At 44.7% G+C, this 20,745-nt stretch overlaps 1 protein-coding gene across 4 annotated transcripts in view; it reads right to left on the bottom strand.

Annotated features, from left to right (window-relative positions):
* The window catches only part of kcnh1b (potassium voltage-gated channel, subfamily H (eag-related), member 1b), a 128,037-nt gene that overhangs the window by 83,475 nt on the left and 23,817 nt on the right, over positions 1-20,745 (bottom strand). For 3 of the 4 annotated variants that reach the window (XM_050043707.1, XM_050043704.1, XM_050043705.1), the window contains 3 exons: positions 18,475-18,593; positions 12,651-13,043; positions 3,091-3,520 (listed from right to left, as the gene is read on the bottom strand). In XM_050043707.1, coding sequence (XP_049899664.1) covers positions 3,091-3,520; positions 12,651-13,043; positions 18,475-18,593 — 942 coding nt within the window. The remainder of the gene's footprint in view (positions 1-3,090; positions 3,521-12,650; positions 13,044-18,474; positions 18,594-20,745) is intronic. The other variant, XM_050043706.1, reaches the window with a different exon arrangement.

The following is a 20,745-nucleotide window of genomic DNA, read 5'->3' as shown; positions in this document are numbered from 1 at the left end:
GAGTTGACAAACCCCCTCCTCACCATGCTGGCTGTGTTTACAACGTGGACTGTTGGGGCGGGTGTAAATTGAAACAAACCAATTACGACTTGTCTTTTGACAACTGATGAGTGGCTCAACCTCACACACCTCATCCTTCTCCCCGCATCACTGCGCCGCTGTTAGCTGCTGTTAGTGACGCTGCAGTGATGCAGTGTTCCACTCAAACAGTGGGACTTTGTAGTAGCAGCACCACTAACAGCGGCTAACAGCTGTAATATAATATGATATCGTATCATGCTGAAACTGGTGATCTACAGCGACCAAAACCACATATATATTCAAAACTTTTCCAGGAATCTTATGAACCCTGGTGAAACCTAAAAAAGTGACAGCCCTGACGTGCAGCGTCTGAGCTGTGAATCTCTAAATTTGCGTCGGACCACTGAGTCAACCATCAATAAATTATTGACAGGCCTGTCTGACTCCTTTCTGTTTATGTACAGAGGGATTGTGGGAAGTCATGTTCAGTTAGCAGAGAAAAGACGGGATGAAGGGTCGTTCATGTAAAGTCAGTCTGAAACACAAGTTTCCTTCTGTGTGATGAGGTGTGAAGGTTTGAACTGTGACAGTGACAGTTTTTCGTTTGTACACGTTTCCATGGAGACAGTGGATTAAGTTAAACAGCGTCTGTGTGATTTATGAACGAACCTGAATCAGTTTGTTCTTGTCTGAGTGTGTGACGACTCGACTGAAGGTCCCGCTTCAAAACTTGATCTGATATTAAGAAAACTTTAAAGTGCAACTCCAACCAATGTGATGCGATCCACTAACGAGAGGACGTCTCACTCTGCTGGATCTGTGGTCGTGCGGCGGTGACACAGAGTAGAGCTTCTCTCCTCACAGACAATCTGGGCCTGTGAGGAGCTCTTCAGCCCGACAGGTTTAATTTTGGCCTGTTATCAAGTTACTCCCAGAATCAGCGTTACTCAGTGTCAGCTGATCCGAGCTGCTGCCGCTGACGTTTGTCGGCTGAAAGTGAGAAGCTGCTTCCTGATTGTTTCTACACTGACGGTTGGTTTCACAGAGAATGGATGGCAGCCACTGAAAGCACCATGAACTGTGCATCTCTTGCTGCGACTACCTGCGCGTCTCAAGGCCTCATTCACAAAAGACGCTGTACTAATGATGTTACAGCACAAATATGTCAATGAAGTTTTGCAGCTGGTTGTTGTCATCCATGTGGCCTTTGTGCCAAGAACACAGCAGACAGAACACTGACAGAGAGAAGAGGAAAGCTACGAGGTTTTTTCTCTAAAACATGTAAATGTCTGGGCGTCACACCCACAGCAATGTGCTTCACTTCCCAACACATCTCTGAGGACACTGATAGTTTCACTGTGACAGTGTGCTGCTGTCACTGCTGATCTTTGTGATTTTGCAGCGAGGCTCATTTGCATAGAAAGAGGCCAATTCTGCACCAAATACACTGCTGACGAAACTGAAGGGAACACTTAATGGTCACAGTGTAACAGGAAGTCAGTCAAACTTCAGGGAGATCAGTCCAGTGATTGTGAATCACTTTCAGCTGCTTTGGGTCAAATCAAAGAGACAACAGGAACAATGTTTTACATGTGGTGTCCACAGACAGTTTACAGTAATACTATTACTTTTCCCAGTAACTAGTGTAACTAATTACTAATAAAATGTCAGTTACCCCAAAACCAAACAACTGATCTTAACGTCTCTGCTGACTTGAAATACAACATCACATCAGCGGATTCATTTTTGCAATCGTCTCGCTGTGCAGTCCCGTCACAAAGCAGCGAGCTAATTATGAAGATGGACACGCTTTTTACCTCAGCAGCTGGAAATATTCCCGTTACTTTGATTTTGTCAGGAGGGAGGACGACAGGAACAACTGTGAAAAACATGTCATCAAACCTCCGATCTGAAACACCTCGGCTACTACAACTGACAACACAACAACATAGGGCTCCAGGAAATACACCCCACCAAAGGTGAGCCCTCCTCTGCAGCAGAGGTCAGCTGTAGCTCTGCACTGGCTAAACAACCCAAACTGGGTTTTACTGGTGGACAGCTGCAGACACAGCGAAGTGATGAAGCTGGCGGTTGGATATGTGCTGGATGAAATGTTGCTCCATGAGTGACTCTCCGTCTGTCAGACAGATCTCTGGGAAATACTGCTCACAGGTAACAGAAGAATAGTAAAAAAAAAAAAAAAAAAAAATACTTTGCAGGCCATCTATCCTCAGCTACACTTACCAGCAATCACCCTGACATTCACACAGACATATCTGAATTCTCACGGGATACACAATTACCAGTTTGATGTGGTGAAACAGAAAAATAATATAACGAGTAGAGTAACATAATACAGTTTTAGAGTAAGGAGCCCAACACTGATCCTTCCTGACTGATTCTTCTCTAGTTTGGTCTTCTGCTAGTGTCCTTGGCACTACTGGTAGCATGAGGCCGTACCTGCAGCCCAATCAGGTTGATACCAGACACCAGGAGACCGGCCGTTACACCAGGAGAGCTGGACAGGGCCGTAGAAGGGCATCAACCCAGCAGCAGGACCGCTATCTGCTCCTTTGTGTGAGGAGGAACAGGAGGAGCACTGCCAGAGCCCTACAACATGACCTCCAGCAGGCTACTGGTGTGCATGTTTCTGACCACACTGTCAGAAACAAACACTGAGCACATGTGACAGGCGTGAAAGAGTCTGGAGACGCCGTGGTGAACGTTACGCTGCCTGTGACATCATACAGCATGACTGGTTTGGCGGCGGGTCAGTGATGATCTGGTCCCTTCATTTTGTTGAGCAGTGTATATTCATACCACCTTGTTTAAATACGTGCAGATATCACAGGAGCACAGTTTGCTTCGCAGCACAGTTTGAAGAAAATAAAAGTTGCACCACTTCTTTATGTCTTCTTCGTCCAGTGTAACAGCAGCACAATCCTGTAAATTCATTCTACTTCTTTTCTGTGCAAATAAAATAAATAAAATGAAAACTATCTCATCTGCACATGACTGAATATTTTCTAATCTGGCACGGAACAATAACTATGAAGGGAAATGACTCACATCCGATCATCATCATGGCCACGGCGAAGATCTTCTCTCCGTCCGTGTTTGGTGCGATGTTCCCGAAGCCGATGCTGGTCAGACTGGTCATGGTGAAGTACAGCGAGGTGATGTAGACCGAGTCTTTGCTAGGCCCGCCCTCCCAGCGGCCAGAGCCCGAGGCGTTGAACCTGTACGGCGTCCCCACCGTCTCCCCCAGCAGGAACAGCCAGCTGTCCATCCTCACACTGTTGGTGTCCTCGTCGATCACCTCGTAGTCTCCGATGCTGTACCAGATGCAGGCCAGCCAGTGGGCCGCCAGGCCGAACACGCACACCAGTAAAACCAGCACGGCGGCACCGTACTCGATGTAGTGGTCCAGCTTCCTGGCGACCCGACCCAAACGCAGCAGGCGGACCACTTTGAGAGAGCTGAAGAGACTGCTGATCCCCTGCAGAGGAAGAGGAGGAGGAAGAGGGACAGATGGAGAAAAGGAGACGAAGAACACACAAGAGAAAATGAAGAAAAGATTATTCACATTATTATTTTCAAGCTAAGAGCGCCAACGACGCAGAGATTGTTTGTCCCTGGAACACGACAGCAGGACGATACGAACCAAATCTTCCCAAAATATGTGACATTGAACAAAGTAATGAAAGTGTGATCTGACAGAGACACGTTTTAAATCCTGAACTGTGACACAGACCTCTCTGTAGAGTGGAAACTTTTATTGATGCTTTTATTTTGTAAATGCTTTTATTGACTGAAAATGCTGCGCACACACACACACACACACACACACACACACACACACACACACACACACACACAGAGTCCTTTTAAAGAATCTCTGTGTGGTGATTAAATCTCATCAGTTCCTGTCTAACTATCCACAGTCCTCTTTTGCTCTGGGTTCAGTTTATTGATCGACTGACTGGTTGATCAGTTGGTTGGTCATCTGGTGGATTTATTGATCGAGGCAGCGTTCTAACTGGTCTGAAACGGCTGTAGGATTTCTAACTGTACGTCTCATATCCTGTGAGTTAGTCTGAGATTGGAACCATCAGTCGGAGACCCCTCAGTCCACTGAGATTGCTACAAGTCTAGATGTTTTGGTCCCCAGATTTTGCGGCAGAGTGAGCGCTCAGAGGAGGAGAAAGTTTCCATCAGAACAAGTAACCTGCGAAAAGCTGCGTAACGGGTAAAAATATGTAAATATATAAATTCACAGGTAAAACTGAACTACACGTGGGTGGGCAGCAGGAGAGAACAAAAATCTTTTTCTTTTTTTTCAGTATAAAACAAAGTAAAAAGATGTGCAGTATTGTGTAATATGGTGACAGTTGCTTTTATTTTGAAAGTCAGTGACACAAGTGTAACCTTTGACCCCGTGGTCACATTGGTCACCGACGTGGAGGACTCCAGCCATGAACCTTTGCAGCCTGAGGATGAGGTGGCAGCCTACATGGAGTTCGGGTCCTTTGGAGGTTTGATGGTGGTGGAAGGAGCATGCTAACATGTTTCCTAACCTGGCAGTGATTGAATGTTTTCACCATCCAGTCAAAGAGACGTCCAATTCAAGAACGGAGAACCAGCTTCATGTGAAGGACTGGAGCCTGGGGGGGGTTTGATCACGGGTGTGGGCCGGGTCGCAGGACTTTATGACCCGTGCAGGACTCTGCCTTCAGGCTCCAAAATAACATGATCTTCTCTCTTCTGCTTGGAGGTGATGAATTTACAGCTCACAGATATTTAATACAACACAGTCTCTGGCTTTTGTTTGTTGTTCATTTCGATCCATCGTTAGTGTCGTTAGCTTGTTTCCTATATTACATGACTGTCACTGTCACACTGGACGTCCTGCTGAGCCCTGTTCAAACTTTAAAACTTTATATGAAAAAAATAAAATGACTTAATATCCGTATTAAACAGCCAAATCTGATTAGACTGACATTCTGAGTCAGGTACAGGTCTACTGTGAGTCATGAAAGAACTGACCTGCAGCACTCAGAGTATTCTTCTTTTGACTATTAGACCCTGTGTCCACATAGCGTTTATTTTGCTCAGTGCCGGCATCTGATGAGGAGTGAGTGTATGTGGCCGGATGTGGCAGCCTGGAGAAAAAGCGCTACGGCGAGCGTCTTTTTTCAGAGCGAAACGCCTTTTTTGTGTGGCTGCTCCAAGTGCTTTAAAGCCTGTGTCCACACCGCATTTTCCTTCAGCAAAAAAGCATTGGCGGGGCGCTGGGGAACACTTCATCCCAGCGAGTCATAAAGAAAAGCGCTGACACCGCTGGTTGCACACGACACTACTAGGTGCAGTTCACTTAGTGACCTCTGGCAGATACCGTTGATTCAGAGAGAACCAGTCGACTGGGTGAAGACAAGGTAGAATTTAAGTCGGATAAGATTTTCTTTGGTTGGCTAAAGTCCAGTTCTGACCAAAGATTCATGACGAGACGAGTTGAAACAAACAACTACTGTCATCGCTCTGTTCTGTAACGTTGTTAAAACCTGCCGGTTCACAGGAAGTGACCACCATGAGACGGCGTATCGTCTCTAGCCAGTGACTCTCTGTGCTTCTGATCTGTAACGTCGACAGGAAGTGACCGCCATGAGACGGCGTATCGTCTCTAGCCAACAACTCTCTGTGCTTCTGATCTGTAACGTCGACAGGAAGTGACCGCCATGAGACGGCGTATCGTCTCTAGTCAACAACTCTCTGTGCTTCTGATCTGATTTGCAGCTTTTCAGACTTATTTTGTGGCTGAATATAATTTGTAGCTTCTTAAAATCTGAATGAGGATAGTGATACACTATCAACACGCCATCTGTGGTCATTTTGACTTGTCCAGCTGACTACAAGCTGATTGGCTGTTGAAACAGGTGACGTGCTTTAAAACCAGCCGCCGGCCATTTGACCAGCTGAGTGTCAGGTGACACCATCAGCCGGCTTGAGTCCAGCTCAGACAGTTCACACCGCTGACACTTTTCTCTGCAAAGTTCTCGTTGTGAATCTTTGGTCTGAACTGGACTTTAAAGAGTCCTTAAATTTGAAATTAAACATGATATTTTTCGGTTGTTGCTGGTGGTTACACAGATGACTCCAGCTCTGCGCTCTCCACCTACAGATTCACTCATTTGAAACTGCAGACCTGAGTACTTCCCCAACGCTGCTAAGAGGTCAGAGTATAAAGCCACATGTATGAGTGACGTTATGTAACATGACTGGTTCTGACTGAGGTCAGCGGTTGTTTTCATCACCTGCTTTTAAATCCCCCTCCACCACTCTCCATCAGAGCTTTTAAAGTGGGATGGATAAAGTCTGTATGAAACATGTATGAAACATGTATGAAACAGCCACTCTGTCTCCTACAGACACACATCCTCTCCACGTTTGACTCGTCTGTCACCACAGCCTCTCATCAGCCCACTCAGCCGCCTCTCCAGCTCCTCTCACCAACAACACTGTTTCCTCACTGGGGAAACTCTCACAATGCACTGCTGCTCCATCAGCAGCTTTCACAGCAGGAGCTGAGAGACAGTGCGGAGCGTCGATGCCGTGACCGATGGCAGAATGAAAAGGTTGATTCCACCCTGATGGGCTGAAGCGAGGGGTTAAATCCCGGGACACTTCATCTCCCTTCACTCAACAACTTTGTTTTTCTCTTCTCTACGGAAGCCCACACAGGACACGGTTTCATTTCTCCTCGTTTGTTTTTCCTGTGATGACTGTTATAAAAAGCTCTGTGTTCCTGCTTTGATAATGATTCTGTGATGACGACGGTCAGCTCTGGGTTTTATTTTGATCACAACTCGATAAACAAGGTTTTATGATGTCAGTTTGTCAAACAGTTGGAACATAATGATCAAACCACCTGATCAGGACGGTGACAGAAGTTATTAACAACACCATCACTGAGTTTAGTTTTTACATGATGTGACGCATCATATCCTGTCAGCTCTGGACCGCACCGTAACTATCAAAAGGAAAATTCCTCAGTATTTCCTCTCCTTTCCTCACTTCTCCTCCTCCTCTGCTCTCACTTCTTCTCACACTGAATGAAAACAGAAACTTAACATGGAGCTTTACGTCATTCTTAAAATGTATACGCTGCAGGATTTTAGTAAAAAACAATGTCTTGACCAAACGGCTCTGAACACTCAAGTGCCAAAAACTGCAGTTCTTGTAATGTCCACTTGAGGCTGGCTCCAAGAGCGAGTCAGTCCCCATAGACCCCCATGTTAACTTGACACAGGGTTCACATTTTCATGGACAACGTTTCAAAACTTTCACTTGACTTTTCAAGGACCCATAATAAAATGTTCATTTCATTTTACATGTTTGATTTTCTTCTCCCGTCACAGCCGTCACTTTGACCAATAGGAACACAGAGCGATCTGTTGCCATGGAAACTGTAGGACAACAACAGCCCAGCCTTTGAGATATTTCCTGTGGGGACGTTAGCACACAGAGTAAAAAGGAAACAGCAGAGGCACTTTATCAACCCGCTGAGTACTGCCATTAGCATCAAGCTAGCAAAGAATGTTCTTTCTTCATAATGGAGGATATAAAGGAATCAAACTCACAGATAGTGTCTGGGCCTTTACTCAGCACAGCTGCAGAGGCTACCAGCTGCATCTCAAACACACCACACCATTTATCACTCTGGTTTAGTTTAATCAAACTCAACACTTCCTGTTTCTGTTTCAAATTAAAAGCCCCTCATCATTTCAGCTAAGAGAATCCCTTCATTTTCTAAAAAGGCTTTTATTGTGAAACATTTGCAGGAACTTCTTGTGGAGGATTCAGTGACTTGTATGTTTGCATGTGGTACTTCAAATGTAACTCCGCCCACCTGGTGACAGTTTGTACGTCACTACAGTAACAGTTCAGCTGGAACATGAACACACACAGTGACTGAGATAATAATAATAATAATAATAATAATAATAATAATAATAATAGGAGCGATGATAGGTTTTCCCCAGAACATTACTGTAAGAGTTCATTTTATTTCAAACAACAAAATTCTCTGACTTTTACTGATTCCATGACTTTTCCAACACTGGAAAATGAGAATGTGGAATTCCACGTCTTTTCCAGGTTCTCCATGACCGTGGGAACGCAGCAGAAACAAACATATTTTGGTCTCTAATTTATTTCAACATTCATGACAACTGTGCAGAGCTGAATTTTCATAATTATAATTTTTCTGTTTACATGTTATTAAGGCTTAAAGTTACGCGTCATTAAGGGCGGGGCCTCTTTGAGTGACAGGCTGCCTGCGAGACGTCACTACAGTCTTTTTTTTTTTACACTGCCTCTTCAAGGCGGGAATTTCACGCCATTATTTTGCCTTGCCGTTCTTTATAAAAACTACACACACTGAATGGAGGGACATAGTTTTAGTAACAATGGAGGCAGTGTCAGCACCAAAGAGGTGTCTGTGAAAAAAGGCGAGACCAGCAGGACGGGACTGTGGATGGGACGGATGTGAGGTTTTGACGACACGACCTTCCGATGGATTTAAGGTTTAAAAAGCAGCTGTTAGCAGATAGCAGCTAACTCAAAGGTCCAGGAGCTCCTTACCCTCAGAGCAGAGGACGAGATCAGCCGCCATATAACAGGGACGCTAAATGATTGTTTTTGACATGTGATGTCATTGTTATTGTTTATAAAGAGCAGCTGACACGTGTGTTATATGTCACACTTGAGGTCAATGCTGCTGTTTTACTCGTCATGCCTCTTTTGCTTCCACGATGTCGGCATGCTGTTTAAAATCGCACATGGGAGCTCATGAAGCGACTTCATTTGGTTCTGTGTAAAAACGTAAAGGCGGCGTAAAGAAGACAGCCTGGTAAGACCGTCATGATGACGTGAACTCAACATTCTGTGTCAGTCTGGACTCAGTCGCTCTGCCTTGTGTCCAGAAATTAAAATCCAATCGGGGCCAATCAGGGACTTCATTGAAGTTGATGACCTGAAATACAGGCCGCAGCTGTACTCCTGGTGTTTTGTTACACTGCATTTGTCTGTCAAGGCGAATACTCCCGCCCACTGACAGTGTTTGTGGCGGCACAGAGTCCAGACTGATACAGGATGGTCTCACCAGGCTATAAGGAAGGGACCTCCTAGCGGCTCTATAGCGCCACCTCCATGTAAAATGGGCTTCTCAGTCAGATCCACCCCTCGCTCCTTCATGGCTCCACCCTTTCGCCTAAATATGGTCACTTCTGGCTCCAAAAAACCCCCCAAAGATGGCGATGGCCGATATGCTGAACTTGAGGCTTCAGAACAGGAGACCATAAACAACTGGGTGATGTCACGGTAGCGATCACGGTTGTGACCCACCCTCAGTGTGTGGCGGTGTATTTCTCTGCAGAGACTCCGCCCTCTGCCTGGGTGTTCTTCTTTTACTGTGTTTTAACGTTTCTGGTGTCACGCCCCCCCTGCCCCCTGTATCTGCCTTTTTACTAATATAAATGTAACGTTCCTTCAGTAGTACAAGAACGTGCAGCGTAGGGAGGCGGAGCCACGTCTGAATGTTGTTTTCAGAAATATTAACCACTAATTTCTGCAGAGTTTAAAGCAACAAAGGAAACGTCGGCAGCTCCAGCTTCTCTCTGTGAGAGTTAACTGACTGTCGGTCAGATAAAATGAGATGTCTGAAGATGTCAACTTGAGCTGAGATCTGACACTTCATTAACACTTAACCTCATTAAATTCTGTTGTGACTGAGCTGAAACTGTTCTAACGGACGATATCAGAGCTCTGCGTTCATGCTCTGATCCAGTTCACCTCACACTTCCACAGAGTTGGTTTCCTCCCAGATATCTGGGAATTAAGGCAGTTTTTCATCATCACTGGAGAAAAACTATTTGTTTGAGTGAACTGGCCCTTTACTTATATTTGGACATGAGACGAGCACACTTCAGAGCGTGCAGCGGTCTTCATGTTGAACAGCAGAGAGTCTCCGCTCTGACTCATCGGCTCTGAATCCACCAGCAGTAACATGTCAGTCCAGAGACACGTGACTGTTCGGACTGATGGAAAAAATATTCTCGCTGCTCTGCGGGAGGTTTTTACATTATTGCACATGTCAGCAGTTGAGCGGTGCTCAGTCATGACCTTCCTCTCTGCACCTCATTACATGCTGTGAGGTCACTGGCCGAATGTAAAACAGTCCACTCCATCATGTTGATTAGACTCCTGCAGTCACGCTGCATCCTCTTTAATTTCATGCCTCAGCTGGACGGACTGTGGCTGCACCACTCAGGACACACACTTTACTAACTAACTCATTTCAGTCTGAAACAGCAGAGAGAACGTTGAGAACGGAGAAAAGGCCTTACTACAACAGACCGAATCCAGGAAGTAAAGCAAACGTTGAAGAAGAGTACACTTGCAAGATAAATGTGACACTTTCTAATGTCACAATGGAGGGACAACTACGCAGGTTGATTTTAGCGCTGCTCATCGTGGACTATATTGCTGTCATTGTTCATTTTAGTCAAACCATACAGTTTGAAAACGAGGCGCGGCTCCAACTAGAAAACAATGTTTTGATGCATTGGATGTGCTGAATGTGCATATTAAGGCAGTACAGGAGGAGGTGCACATTAATAATCCTCCAGGACTGTAACATGCTCATGTTTAACCCAAACAATGTGTCATGTGACTGCAGTTGCTTCACATCCAGGTCGGAACACCTTCTCACCACAAACCAACCGCACCAGAGTTCTTTTGGAACCGGACTGAGACCACCTCTTCAAGAAGGTCTCGGTCTGGTTGTTTTGCTGTGTTCACACCTGCACAAACGAACCGCACTGAGGGAGCAAATGAACTTGAGCTCGAGTGAACTGAACCAAACAGGGCAGGTGTGAACACAGCCTTAGGGAGAGTCACACCAGCCACAGCTCTGAGAAACACATCAGAAGCTTCCTCTAAAGTACAGAACACTCTGGATTCATCTCTGTAGAAGCAGATGCACATGACTTATAATTTGTATTTTTGTTTTGTTGAACTGTTGATAGGCTTTTTTCTTTCTATTTCCTGACATAGTGGCAATGTTTAATACAAATTTGAATAAATATTTTGTTAAAAAACAAAACATATTTCTACATTTTTTTTTATACTGTCAAATTTTATAATTGATATTATGTCTTTACAATGCGTTTGTTGTTGGGCACCAAATCACAAGACAGGGCGTACAGCTTGGCGATACGGGATCACAGTAAAACGTATGTCGATGATGATGATGATGATGAACTGCAGTCATTTTTACTGGATATGGACCGACACAGATGGATCAGAACAGCGTGTCATGCAGCAGAAGGTAACAGACAGCTGTCAGTCAGTCTGCAGTGTTGGGGTCATTAGCGTCATTGTACACGCCCATTCGTTCGTGCTGAGGTGAGGAGGAAGTGAAAGTAGCGTGGACATGAAGAAAAGAGGTGAAAATGAGAGGAAGTGAGGAGCGAAGTGGCGCTGACGCCGAAGAAGAACTCGAGTTATCCTCAAAAACAGACGAAACTGTGGATAAAAAAGGCCACGTCAATAATTTGGAAGTGGTTTGGCGTCTTGAAAGGTGACGACACACGGACAAAGACGGGCTGTAAAATATGTCGTTGGTTGGGGCCAACCAGGACAGGAAACACAACAAACCTTTTCCATCACCTAAAAGGTGGCGTCCCAGCGACGACACTGAGAGCATGAAAATCTGCCCAAACTGTAGTAAGTCCACCAACAAGTGTTCAACGGCCGAGCACTTCTGCTGCTGTGGGCGGGGCCAGCGGGGCGGCACCTTAAACACCAATCAGTTGTGTCCTGTTTTGCCGCCGTAACCCCGTATGAGAGGGGATGGCAAAGGAGCAGAGACATAACAGACGCAGTGTCATACTTTCTAGCCAGAGACATGACGGCCATGAGCACCGTGGAGAAAGATGGGTTCAAGAAACTAATCAAAGTGCGAGGCTGCAGGTACGAGCTCCCAGGCAGGAAATGTGTTTCTCACACTGCTCTGTCGCAGCTTTACGATGAGCGCTGCAGGAAGCTGGAAAATCATTTGGTCTCTTCAGATGTCAGACGTCATCAAGATACTTTTCAAACTCGCAGCACCATCAGATTAAATACCGTGATAAATATCGATATCGATCAATAAAGAGAAAATTATCATGATAATATTTTTTGCCATATCGCCCAGTCCTAGCGGAGCGGCTGAAGCTCAGTCCAGGGGGACTTAGCTTGGGAACCAGAGGGTCGCCGGCCCAAGTCCCCGTACGGACCAAGGCTGTGAACACTCCTGTCCATGGCAGCCCGCTCAGTCTGACATCTCTCCATTTAAGGCATGAATAGGTCCTGCTTGTGCATGTGTGTGTATTTGTGTGTGTGTATTTCGGGCTTGTGTGCCTGTATGACGACAGAGTGAGAAAAACTAAATTTCCCCTCAGGGATTAATAAAGTGTTTCTTCCTCTGTCTGTCTTTCTCTCGTATGAGCGTCTGAGCTGACAATAAAACGGGACACAGTGACACACACTGTCGGTCGGCTGCTGTTTAAGGTGAATAAAAATCCACTGACCTCGTCGACGTTCTCAAAAGCGTTGATGACATCATAAGGCAGGCAGGACAGCAGGTCGATGACGAACCAGGTCTTGACGTAGTTCATGCGGATAAGTTTGGGGTCAGAGATGACCTCCCCGGCCGGGCCGACGAAGGTGGTGTGGAAGTTGAGGACGATGTCGACGAGGAAGATGACGTCCACGATGCTGTCCACCACCAGCCAGGTGACGTTGTTTTGCTTGGTTTTGAAGGAGACATTGTAGGGCACCATGATGGCGGTGTAGAAGGTGAGGATGAGGATGACCCAGTCCCACGTGGTCTTGAAGAGGCAGTAGTGCAGGATGATGTGCGGCGGCGTCTTCGGGGTTTCCTGTTTGTACTGGGGCAAGATGTCTGAGCCCAGCTGGAGAACCTGAGACAAATGTTGAAACAACCCCATAAATTCTGTTTTTCTTTGACATATAGCATTTTTATTTTACAGAAGAATATTTAAATATTTGTTGTGTTTACTTTGTTTCTGTGTTTTATGTCATTTGATGTGTTGAAACCAGTTATTTGTTCCAGTAAAAAAAATAAAAAAATAAAATGAAGTTAAATGAAACTTAATTGAAAGCTGGGTAAGATCAAGACCTTTGACAGTTTAGGGCGTCTGCATTAAAGACAAACAACAGGTTTTATGACAATCAGACAAACGCTCATTCATTTATGTTTAAATCTCTACCAAGCCACGCCCCTCTTTGAAAGCACTGTCACTTCCTGTTGGTCAACTGCAGAAACATTTTGGGGACATGCTCTAATGGTTAAAACAAATGTCTGAACAAACCCTCATTGATTTATGGCCAAACTTTGCAAAAGCTTGTTGCACTTGTTTGCAACTGGTGGCGCCCCCTATTGACTTATTTCAAAATAATTTATCACAGATGGTTCATCATTATTATCTAACATATCCTGTAGGTTCTGTAAAGATTGGAAAATCAATTTCTGTTTATAATCTGATTTGTGTTATCACATGTCCATTTTTTGTATTTGTGCTGCCCCTAGTGGTCAATTTGAATGAAACTTTATGGATATGTTCCTTGTATGTGTTAAGACATTGCTTGCGAGGTTTGTGATGATTGTCCCAAAGGTTGTTGAGTTATGTGTTAAGCCACGCCCCCATCTAGAGTTCATTGGTCAGTATCTGCAGAAAGCAATGAGATATCAACCAGCTTTTGACAACTATTGATGAGCTTGAGCGGATGATGACCAACAGAAAGGTTGGTACAAATCAGACCTACGGCTTTGGAGGAAATGTCAAAAATGTGTTTTTCAAAAAGAAAGAAAAAAATCAAAATGGTGGAAAATTTCACAGTGACCCTTTTCGACAATGGATCCATCACCCTCCTTAAATCATAAAATGTCTATGGGGTCTGATCGCCTAAGACTTTCCACATTTTTCATTCTTATGTGCACATGTTGTTAAACATTCTGTCCTGAATGAACAGGCGTCATGTTTCCTGAACAGCATTTGCACAACTTCCAATCATTGGTGAAAATTTTATTCGTCTCTGATGTAATTTGTGAAAACCTTTCTGAAGAAAAAAAAATAAAGTCAGAGCAAAAACAACAGGGTTAAAACTCTTCGGGTTTGAACCCTAATAAACTCCACACTGCAGCTCTGAAACCAGCCGTTCAATCAGCAAAGAAAATAAACTCGACAGCTGATGAAAATGTGACTGATCTTTGATTTAATTTCGTTGTCTCCTGTGTGAGTCCGCTCAGCCTTAGGGAGGAGGAGTATCCTCTGCAGCCGACGCACGCTCAAGTTATCTTCACTTCCTGTCTGCACCACAGCATCTCTACTCCATGTTTGTGTGTGTGTGTGTGTGTGTGTGTGTGTGTGTGTGTGCATACAAGTGGCGCAGCAGCCTGACACTCAGACGGCAGGAGGAGCAGCTGCTGCAGCACGATGATAACTCACACCAAAGCATTAAAACAGTGAGCTAACAGTTACAGGTAAAAGAGCTTCTCGAGACTATGGTCGTTAATAATTTAGAATGGTAGCCCGTTTATTACCGGCGAGATTAACAGGATTAAAGTTTCACACATCTGTGGGAAAAAGCGTGTATCAAAAGATCAATCTTGGACTTTCTGAATCGAAATCGAGTCATTCAAATGAAGATCGATTTGAACTGGATGAATCAATTATTTTAATCCAGCCCAAAGCATGATGTTGGGATTGGTACTGAAGGTAGAAAACTTATTTTAAACATAAACTTCATTTAAACCAGGCCTGCCCCCCAGGTGCTGTCAGCAAACCAGAGAGAACCTGTGTGTTTACGTTACCAAAGTTTTGCTCCTCACTTGGACAGAGGTGTGTGTGAGACTACGTTTGGACGACTGGACAAATATTTTCACGACTCAAAAGCCAGCACGAGCCAGGCTAAAAATACAAGTTGATGCAAAGCGGAACAATTCTTGCAAATAGAAATCAAGATTCAATCACACTCAGTGGCCACTTTATTAGGTACACCTTGCTGGTACCAGATTGGACCCCTTTTTAATTCTTGGTGTCACAGACTCAACAAGGTGCTGAAACATTACTCAGAGATGTTGGTCCATATTGACATGATGACATCACACAGTTGATCCATGATGAGAATCTCCCGTTCCAGCACATCCCAAAGGTGCTCTATTGGACTGAGATCTGGTGACTGTGGAGGCCATTGGAGTACAGTGAACTCATTGTCATGTTTGAGATGATGTGAGCTTTGTGACATGGTGCGTTATCCTGCTGGAAGTAGCCATCAGAAGATGGGTACACTGTGGTCATAAAGGGATGGACACGGTCAGCAACAATACTCAGGTAGGCTGTGGTGTTTAAACCATGCTCAGTTGGTACTAAGAAAATCTCCCCCACACCATTACACCACCAGCAGCAGCCTGAAGCGTTGATACAAGGCAGGATGGATCCATGCTTCCATCTGAATGTGGTTTTTCCAATCTTCTATTGTCCAGTTTTGGTGAGAAAACCCGTGTGAATTGTAGCCTCAGTTTCCTGTTGTTAGCTGACAGGAGTGGCACCTGGTGTGGTCTTCTGCTGCTGTAGCCCATCTGCTTCAAGGTTGGACAAGGTGTTGTTGCTTCAGAGATGGTCTTCTGCACACCTTGGTTGGAACCAGTGCTTATTTGACTTCCTGTTGCCTTTCTATCATCTTGAACCAGTCTGGCCATTCTCCTCTGACCTCTGGCATCAACAAGGCATTTTGGCTCACTGGATATTTTCTCTTTTTGGGACCATCCTCTGTAAACCCTAGAGATGGTTGTGCTGAAAATCCCAGTAAATACTCAGACCAGCCCGTCTGGCACCAACAACCATGCCACGTTCAAAGTCACTTCAATCACCTTTCTTCATCATTCTGATGCTCCGTTTGAACTTCAGCAGCTCGTCTTCACCATGTCTACATGACTAAATGTTAATGAGCTGCTGACACCTGATTGTCTGATTAGCTATATGTGTTTACAAGCAGTTGAACAGGTGTACCTAATAAAGTGGCTGCTGAGTGTATATGAAAAAATGCGCATTGGTTTAATTAAGATTTTTTGATTTAATAATACTTGATATATTTAATTTGTTCAAAAGGAACTTTTTTATTTGGGACAAAACTAAAGAAAAATAGATGTAACATGTCAGTTTAATTTTTTTACTTTCATCCAAATTCTCATTTTTTTCAGTGTGTGTGAAATAAGTGATAATAACTTGTCGCTCATGAAGCACTTTAAAAATAAAATATCTTAATATGACAAGCGTCCAAACAGTGACAACAGATTTCTTCATTAGTGCCAAGAGTAATAATTTTCTCTGTGAAGTTAATGGAAAGATTAGTCACAGTTAATTACAGCTGAAGAACTTCTCAGCAACATGACGCCTGCCAGCAGGGTGCTGCTGTTTATAAAGTGCACTTAAAGGGATAGTGCACCCAAAAATGTAAATTCAGCCATTATCTACTCACCCATATGCCGAGGGAGGCTCAGGTGGAGCCTGAGTCCTCACATCACTTGCAGAGATCCAAGGGGAGAGGAGGTAGCAACACAACTCCACCTAATGGAGGCTGACGGCGCCCCAGATTCAAACGTCCAAAAACACATAATTGAAACCACAAAATATCTCCATACTGCTCGTCCGTAGTGATCCAAGTGTCCTGAAGCCCCGACATAAAAAGTTGTCTGGAAAAACCTCATTTGAACTCTGTTTTTAGCCTCATTGTAGCCTGTAGCTCTGACTGCCTCTGTGGACTGTGCTCATGTGTGAGCGAGACCAGTGAAAGCACGTGAACACACATGAAGGTGGTGCCCATGTCTCACGGTCTCACATGAGCGCGGTGCACAGAGAGGCAGTTAGAGCTAAAGGCTACAATGGGTGTGGTTACATGATGGCTTCTCATTCAGAATGAAATGAATCTGAATGAAATCATTCTGAATTAAAGTCTTTCCAGGTAGTTTACATGAGAAATATTCATTCTGAATGAGGGTTTACACAGAGATCAGTTTAATCGCCTTTTAATCGCCTGTATTCGGGTCTGCACAAAGTTTGGGGCAGGGAAGGTTTCTGATTGGATAGGGGGCGGGGCGGATGTTACGTGTTTATGTTTACCGGAAGAAAACACTGTAGTCCTCGCTCCGGATAACAAGATGCTTGACGACGCCGTTCTTAGTGCCTTTTTCGGGCTTGTTTTGCTTATATTCTTGAAGCAGCAGTACGACAACAACCTTGTTCTGCTAATGCTTCGTCTCTTGAGGAGGAGAAGGGAGGTAGAAGGTCGAAGAAGGGAGATAGAAGACCGTGCTGTGGAGAATGGAAACCGGTGATGCAACGAGTCCGACTGCTCTATCTCAGCCCGTTGCTATGTGCGCTATATACGTCATCGCGCGAGAAGGGCAAGGAAACGAGCATGTGCAGAAAGACCGGAATGAACTTAAAGAGGAATGAGTGTATACAAGTGCAAGAAATTCTTTCATTTGGAATTAGAAACGGAATATTCCAGCCCCTTACATCGGATTGAATTTTCAATGGCATTGGCCATTTTCATTCTGAATTAGGTGTTTACAAGATCACTTTTAATAGGAATGAACTTTCATTCTGAATGAAAAGGGAATTAAACTGTCCATCTAAACGCACTCAGGCTGAGGCTAAAAACAGAGTTCAAACTAGGTTTTTCCAAACAACTTTTTATGTCGGGGCTTCAGGACACTTGGATCACTACGGACGAGCAGTATGGAGATATTTTGTGGTTTCAATTATGTGTTTTTGGACGTTTGAATCTGGGGCGCCGTCAGCCTCCATTAGGTGGAGTTGTGTTGCTACCTCCTCTCCCCTTGGATCTCTGCAAGTGATGTGAGGACTCTAAAACTTCACCTGAGCCTCCCTCGGCATATGGGTGAGTAGATAATGGCTGAATTTTCATTTTTGGGTGCACTATCCCTTTAACACATTTTACTTCTTATCATGTGAAACAACAAGTCATGAAGGATTTCTATTATTCCGCAGCTTGTCGGCTCAACTGGCAGCGACACTAAGCAACACAGGGCCAACACACGCCCACACACTGAAGGTCAATTAAAGCAATGAAAAGAAAAAAACCTGTTAAGTTTAAAATAAATGCTAACACAGGACAACTCAGCCGAGTTCCTCCACCAGCTGCTGAGAGTGTCGTCTGTTTTCTGACGCACGAATAAAATATCCTGCAACTGACTTCAAGTTTTGATGATTTAACACTTCTGAATTCTGTTTTTACTTTTTTTTGTTTCATCTTCATACAGAGATTATTGTTGCTGCTGTAGTGCACGAGGAGCTGTGATCTCACCTCAGCCAGCCGTGAGTGTTTGTGGACGTTCTCTCCTTTTTGGACAGCCGGAGCGAGCTGCTGAAGAACTCCTCTACTGCTCGTCAACGCACGAGTCAGACGGGCGAATTTACCCCAACCTGGCAACCACAAACAACAAAGGTTACGATATTGTAACTCTAGTTCTATTAGCACAGGCGGAGCCCTCTTCTGGACTCTTTGGGTAATACTCCTCCAGTCATGAGCACACGTTCACACACTGATATCTGAATAAATAAATGTAGCCAGCCAATCAGGAGGTGCCTACCTGAATCCATGTGGAACTCACAGTATGTAAATAGGTGGCTTGCTGCCGTCAGACATTCTATACCCGCTTCAGCAAGAGGCGTAGGAATGACAGGTCCCCTTGGTAGAGGGGGAATATATTCTAACTCACACAGGCTCCGCCCCCTAATGGACTCTTTGGGTACAGTGGGTGGAGCCCGATGAATGAATGCCCTTGACCCAGCCACACTGATCCTGGCCCCTGACCGGCTCAAGGTTAGTTGTTGAAGCCCGCCTACTTCTTTATTACCCAGGCAGCTGCTGTGGAGAAGTGGGGGCCCCAGCTAACACATGTGGTGAACAACCGAACTGGGCAGAGCTTTGGCAGAGCTTTCATCCTGCAGGGGTTGAAAGGTAAGCACAGACACTGTAAGAAAGTCTACTGTTATCTGTTCTCATTGTTATAAGTGTTTTCAAGCCCCCTCTGTAATTGTGAGTTTTTCTGACTTGCTGTAGTTTGATCCTGGCGCACTTGCCATAGTTGATGATGTCATACCTCGTTAAGGCTAGACCCATGCGCATTTTCCATGGATGAGCAGCTGTGGATGCCTGTTGTGTGCGTTTATGCACAAACGTGAGTCTCAAACTCTTTTGCTAATGGTAGACCACTCAGTATTGTTGGTATTATCAGCCCTGTTATCGTTCTTTGAGTGCTTTCTGTTGTTTCTGGGTTTAATGCATCATTTTCTTGGTACATGGTTCAGAGCATGTGGACAGGGTAACATATTTCTTGCTAATATAGCCTATTTGCCTTTATATTTTGATCTTATGAGTGTCATACATGATGAATGTGCCTATGGGGTTTGGTAACTTGTTGATTCTTTGATAATTGTGCACATAAGCACATGTCCTCATTATTTTAGCGGTATTTCGCCATGTGGCTGTTTCTAGTACTGCAGTGACGCCATTTTGCCAATAGAGGGCACTGTTGACCACAGAATCATTCATTATGGCCAGTAATTGAGGTGCAATGTATGTCCAGTTAATTTAGTGTGTAAACCAGGGTGTTTAGATGCAGATTGAACAGTCCATTTTTGGTTAATTATTTAAGAGGAATAATAATATGTTTTTGATTTATATAAAATAATATGTCATTGAAGATTGATACTATATTTTATTTCTTCTGTTTCCTTTAGTACCACACACACACCCTCACCTGTATCCACAATACCTTGTGCTCATTCCTGACCTGTAATTGCCCACTGTGATCATTAAAGTTTTTGGATTGAACGCTCCCTGCCCTACTCTCTGATTGGAGTCCCTGTCCTTAAAGCAACTATCACGCCAGCATCCCAGAGATACTATCTCTTTCACAGACACACTGAACATCACATTTCCTGCATCATCAAGGTGCACGGAAACATGTTGGTGTATCAGGTGCAACACAGCTGACATCAGAGTCCTGCAAGTGTCCACGTTTTAAAACCTGCACCCACCCATACCGTATAGCTCTGGGTATAACAAGCGCTACCACCAGTTTCTCCTCCATTATTACAAACCGTTAACTTGATGTCGTGACCACCACAGAAGGCCTGGCTCTCAAATCATCCCATTGCACAATGGGGAAAAAGCGGAGATGACGTGGGACACTTTTCCGAGTTGAAGTCCCAGTTCAGAGCGCTCCAGCTAAACACCAAGTGCCTAGAGCGCAGAAACGCAAAGCGTGACGCTACTGTGGCTTGATAATAGTGGTTTAGCTGTCAAAATAATGGAGGCACAGTGGTGCAGTGGTTAGCATTGTCGCCTCACAGAAAGAGGGATCCTAGTTCAAACCCAGGGTGGGGGAGCCCCTCTGTGTGGAGTCTGACATGTTCTCCCTGTGTCAGCGTGGGTTTCCTCCAGGTGCTCTGACATGTTCTTCCTTTGTCAGCGTGGGTTTCCTCCAGGTGCTCTGACATGTTCTCCCTGTGTCAGCGTGGGTTTCTTCCAGGTGCTCTGACATGTTCTCCCTGTGTCAGCGTGGGTTTC

The sequence above is a fragment of the Epinephelus moara genome, chromosome 5 (assembly GCF_006386435.1).
Source record: "Epinephelus moara isolate mb chromosome 5, YSFRI_EMoa_1.0, whole genome shotgun sequence".
Taxonomy (NCBI): domain Eukaryota; kingdom Metazoa; phylum Chordata; class Actinopteri; order Perciformes; family Serranidae; genus Epinephelus; species Epinephelus moara.
This window is presented reverse-complemented; position numbering and strand designations above follow the sequence as displayed.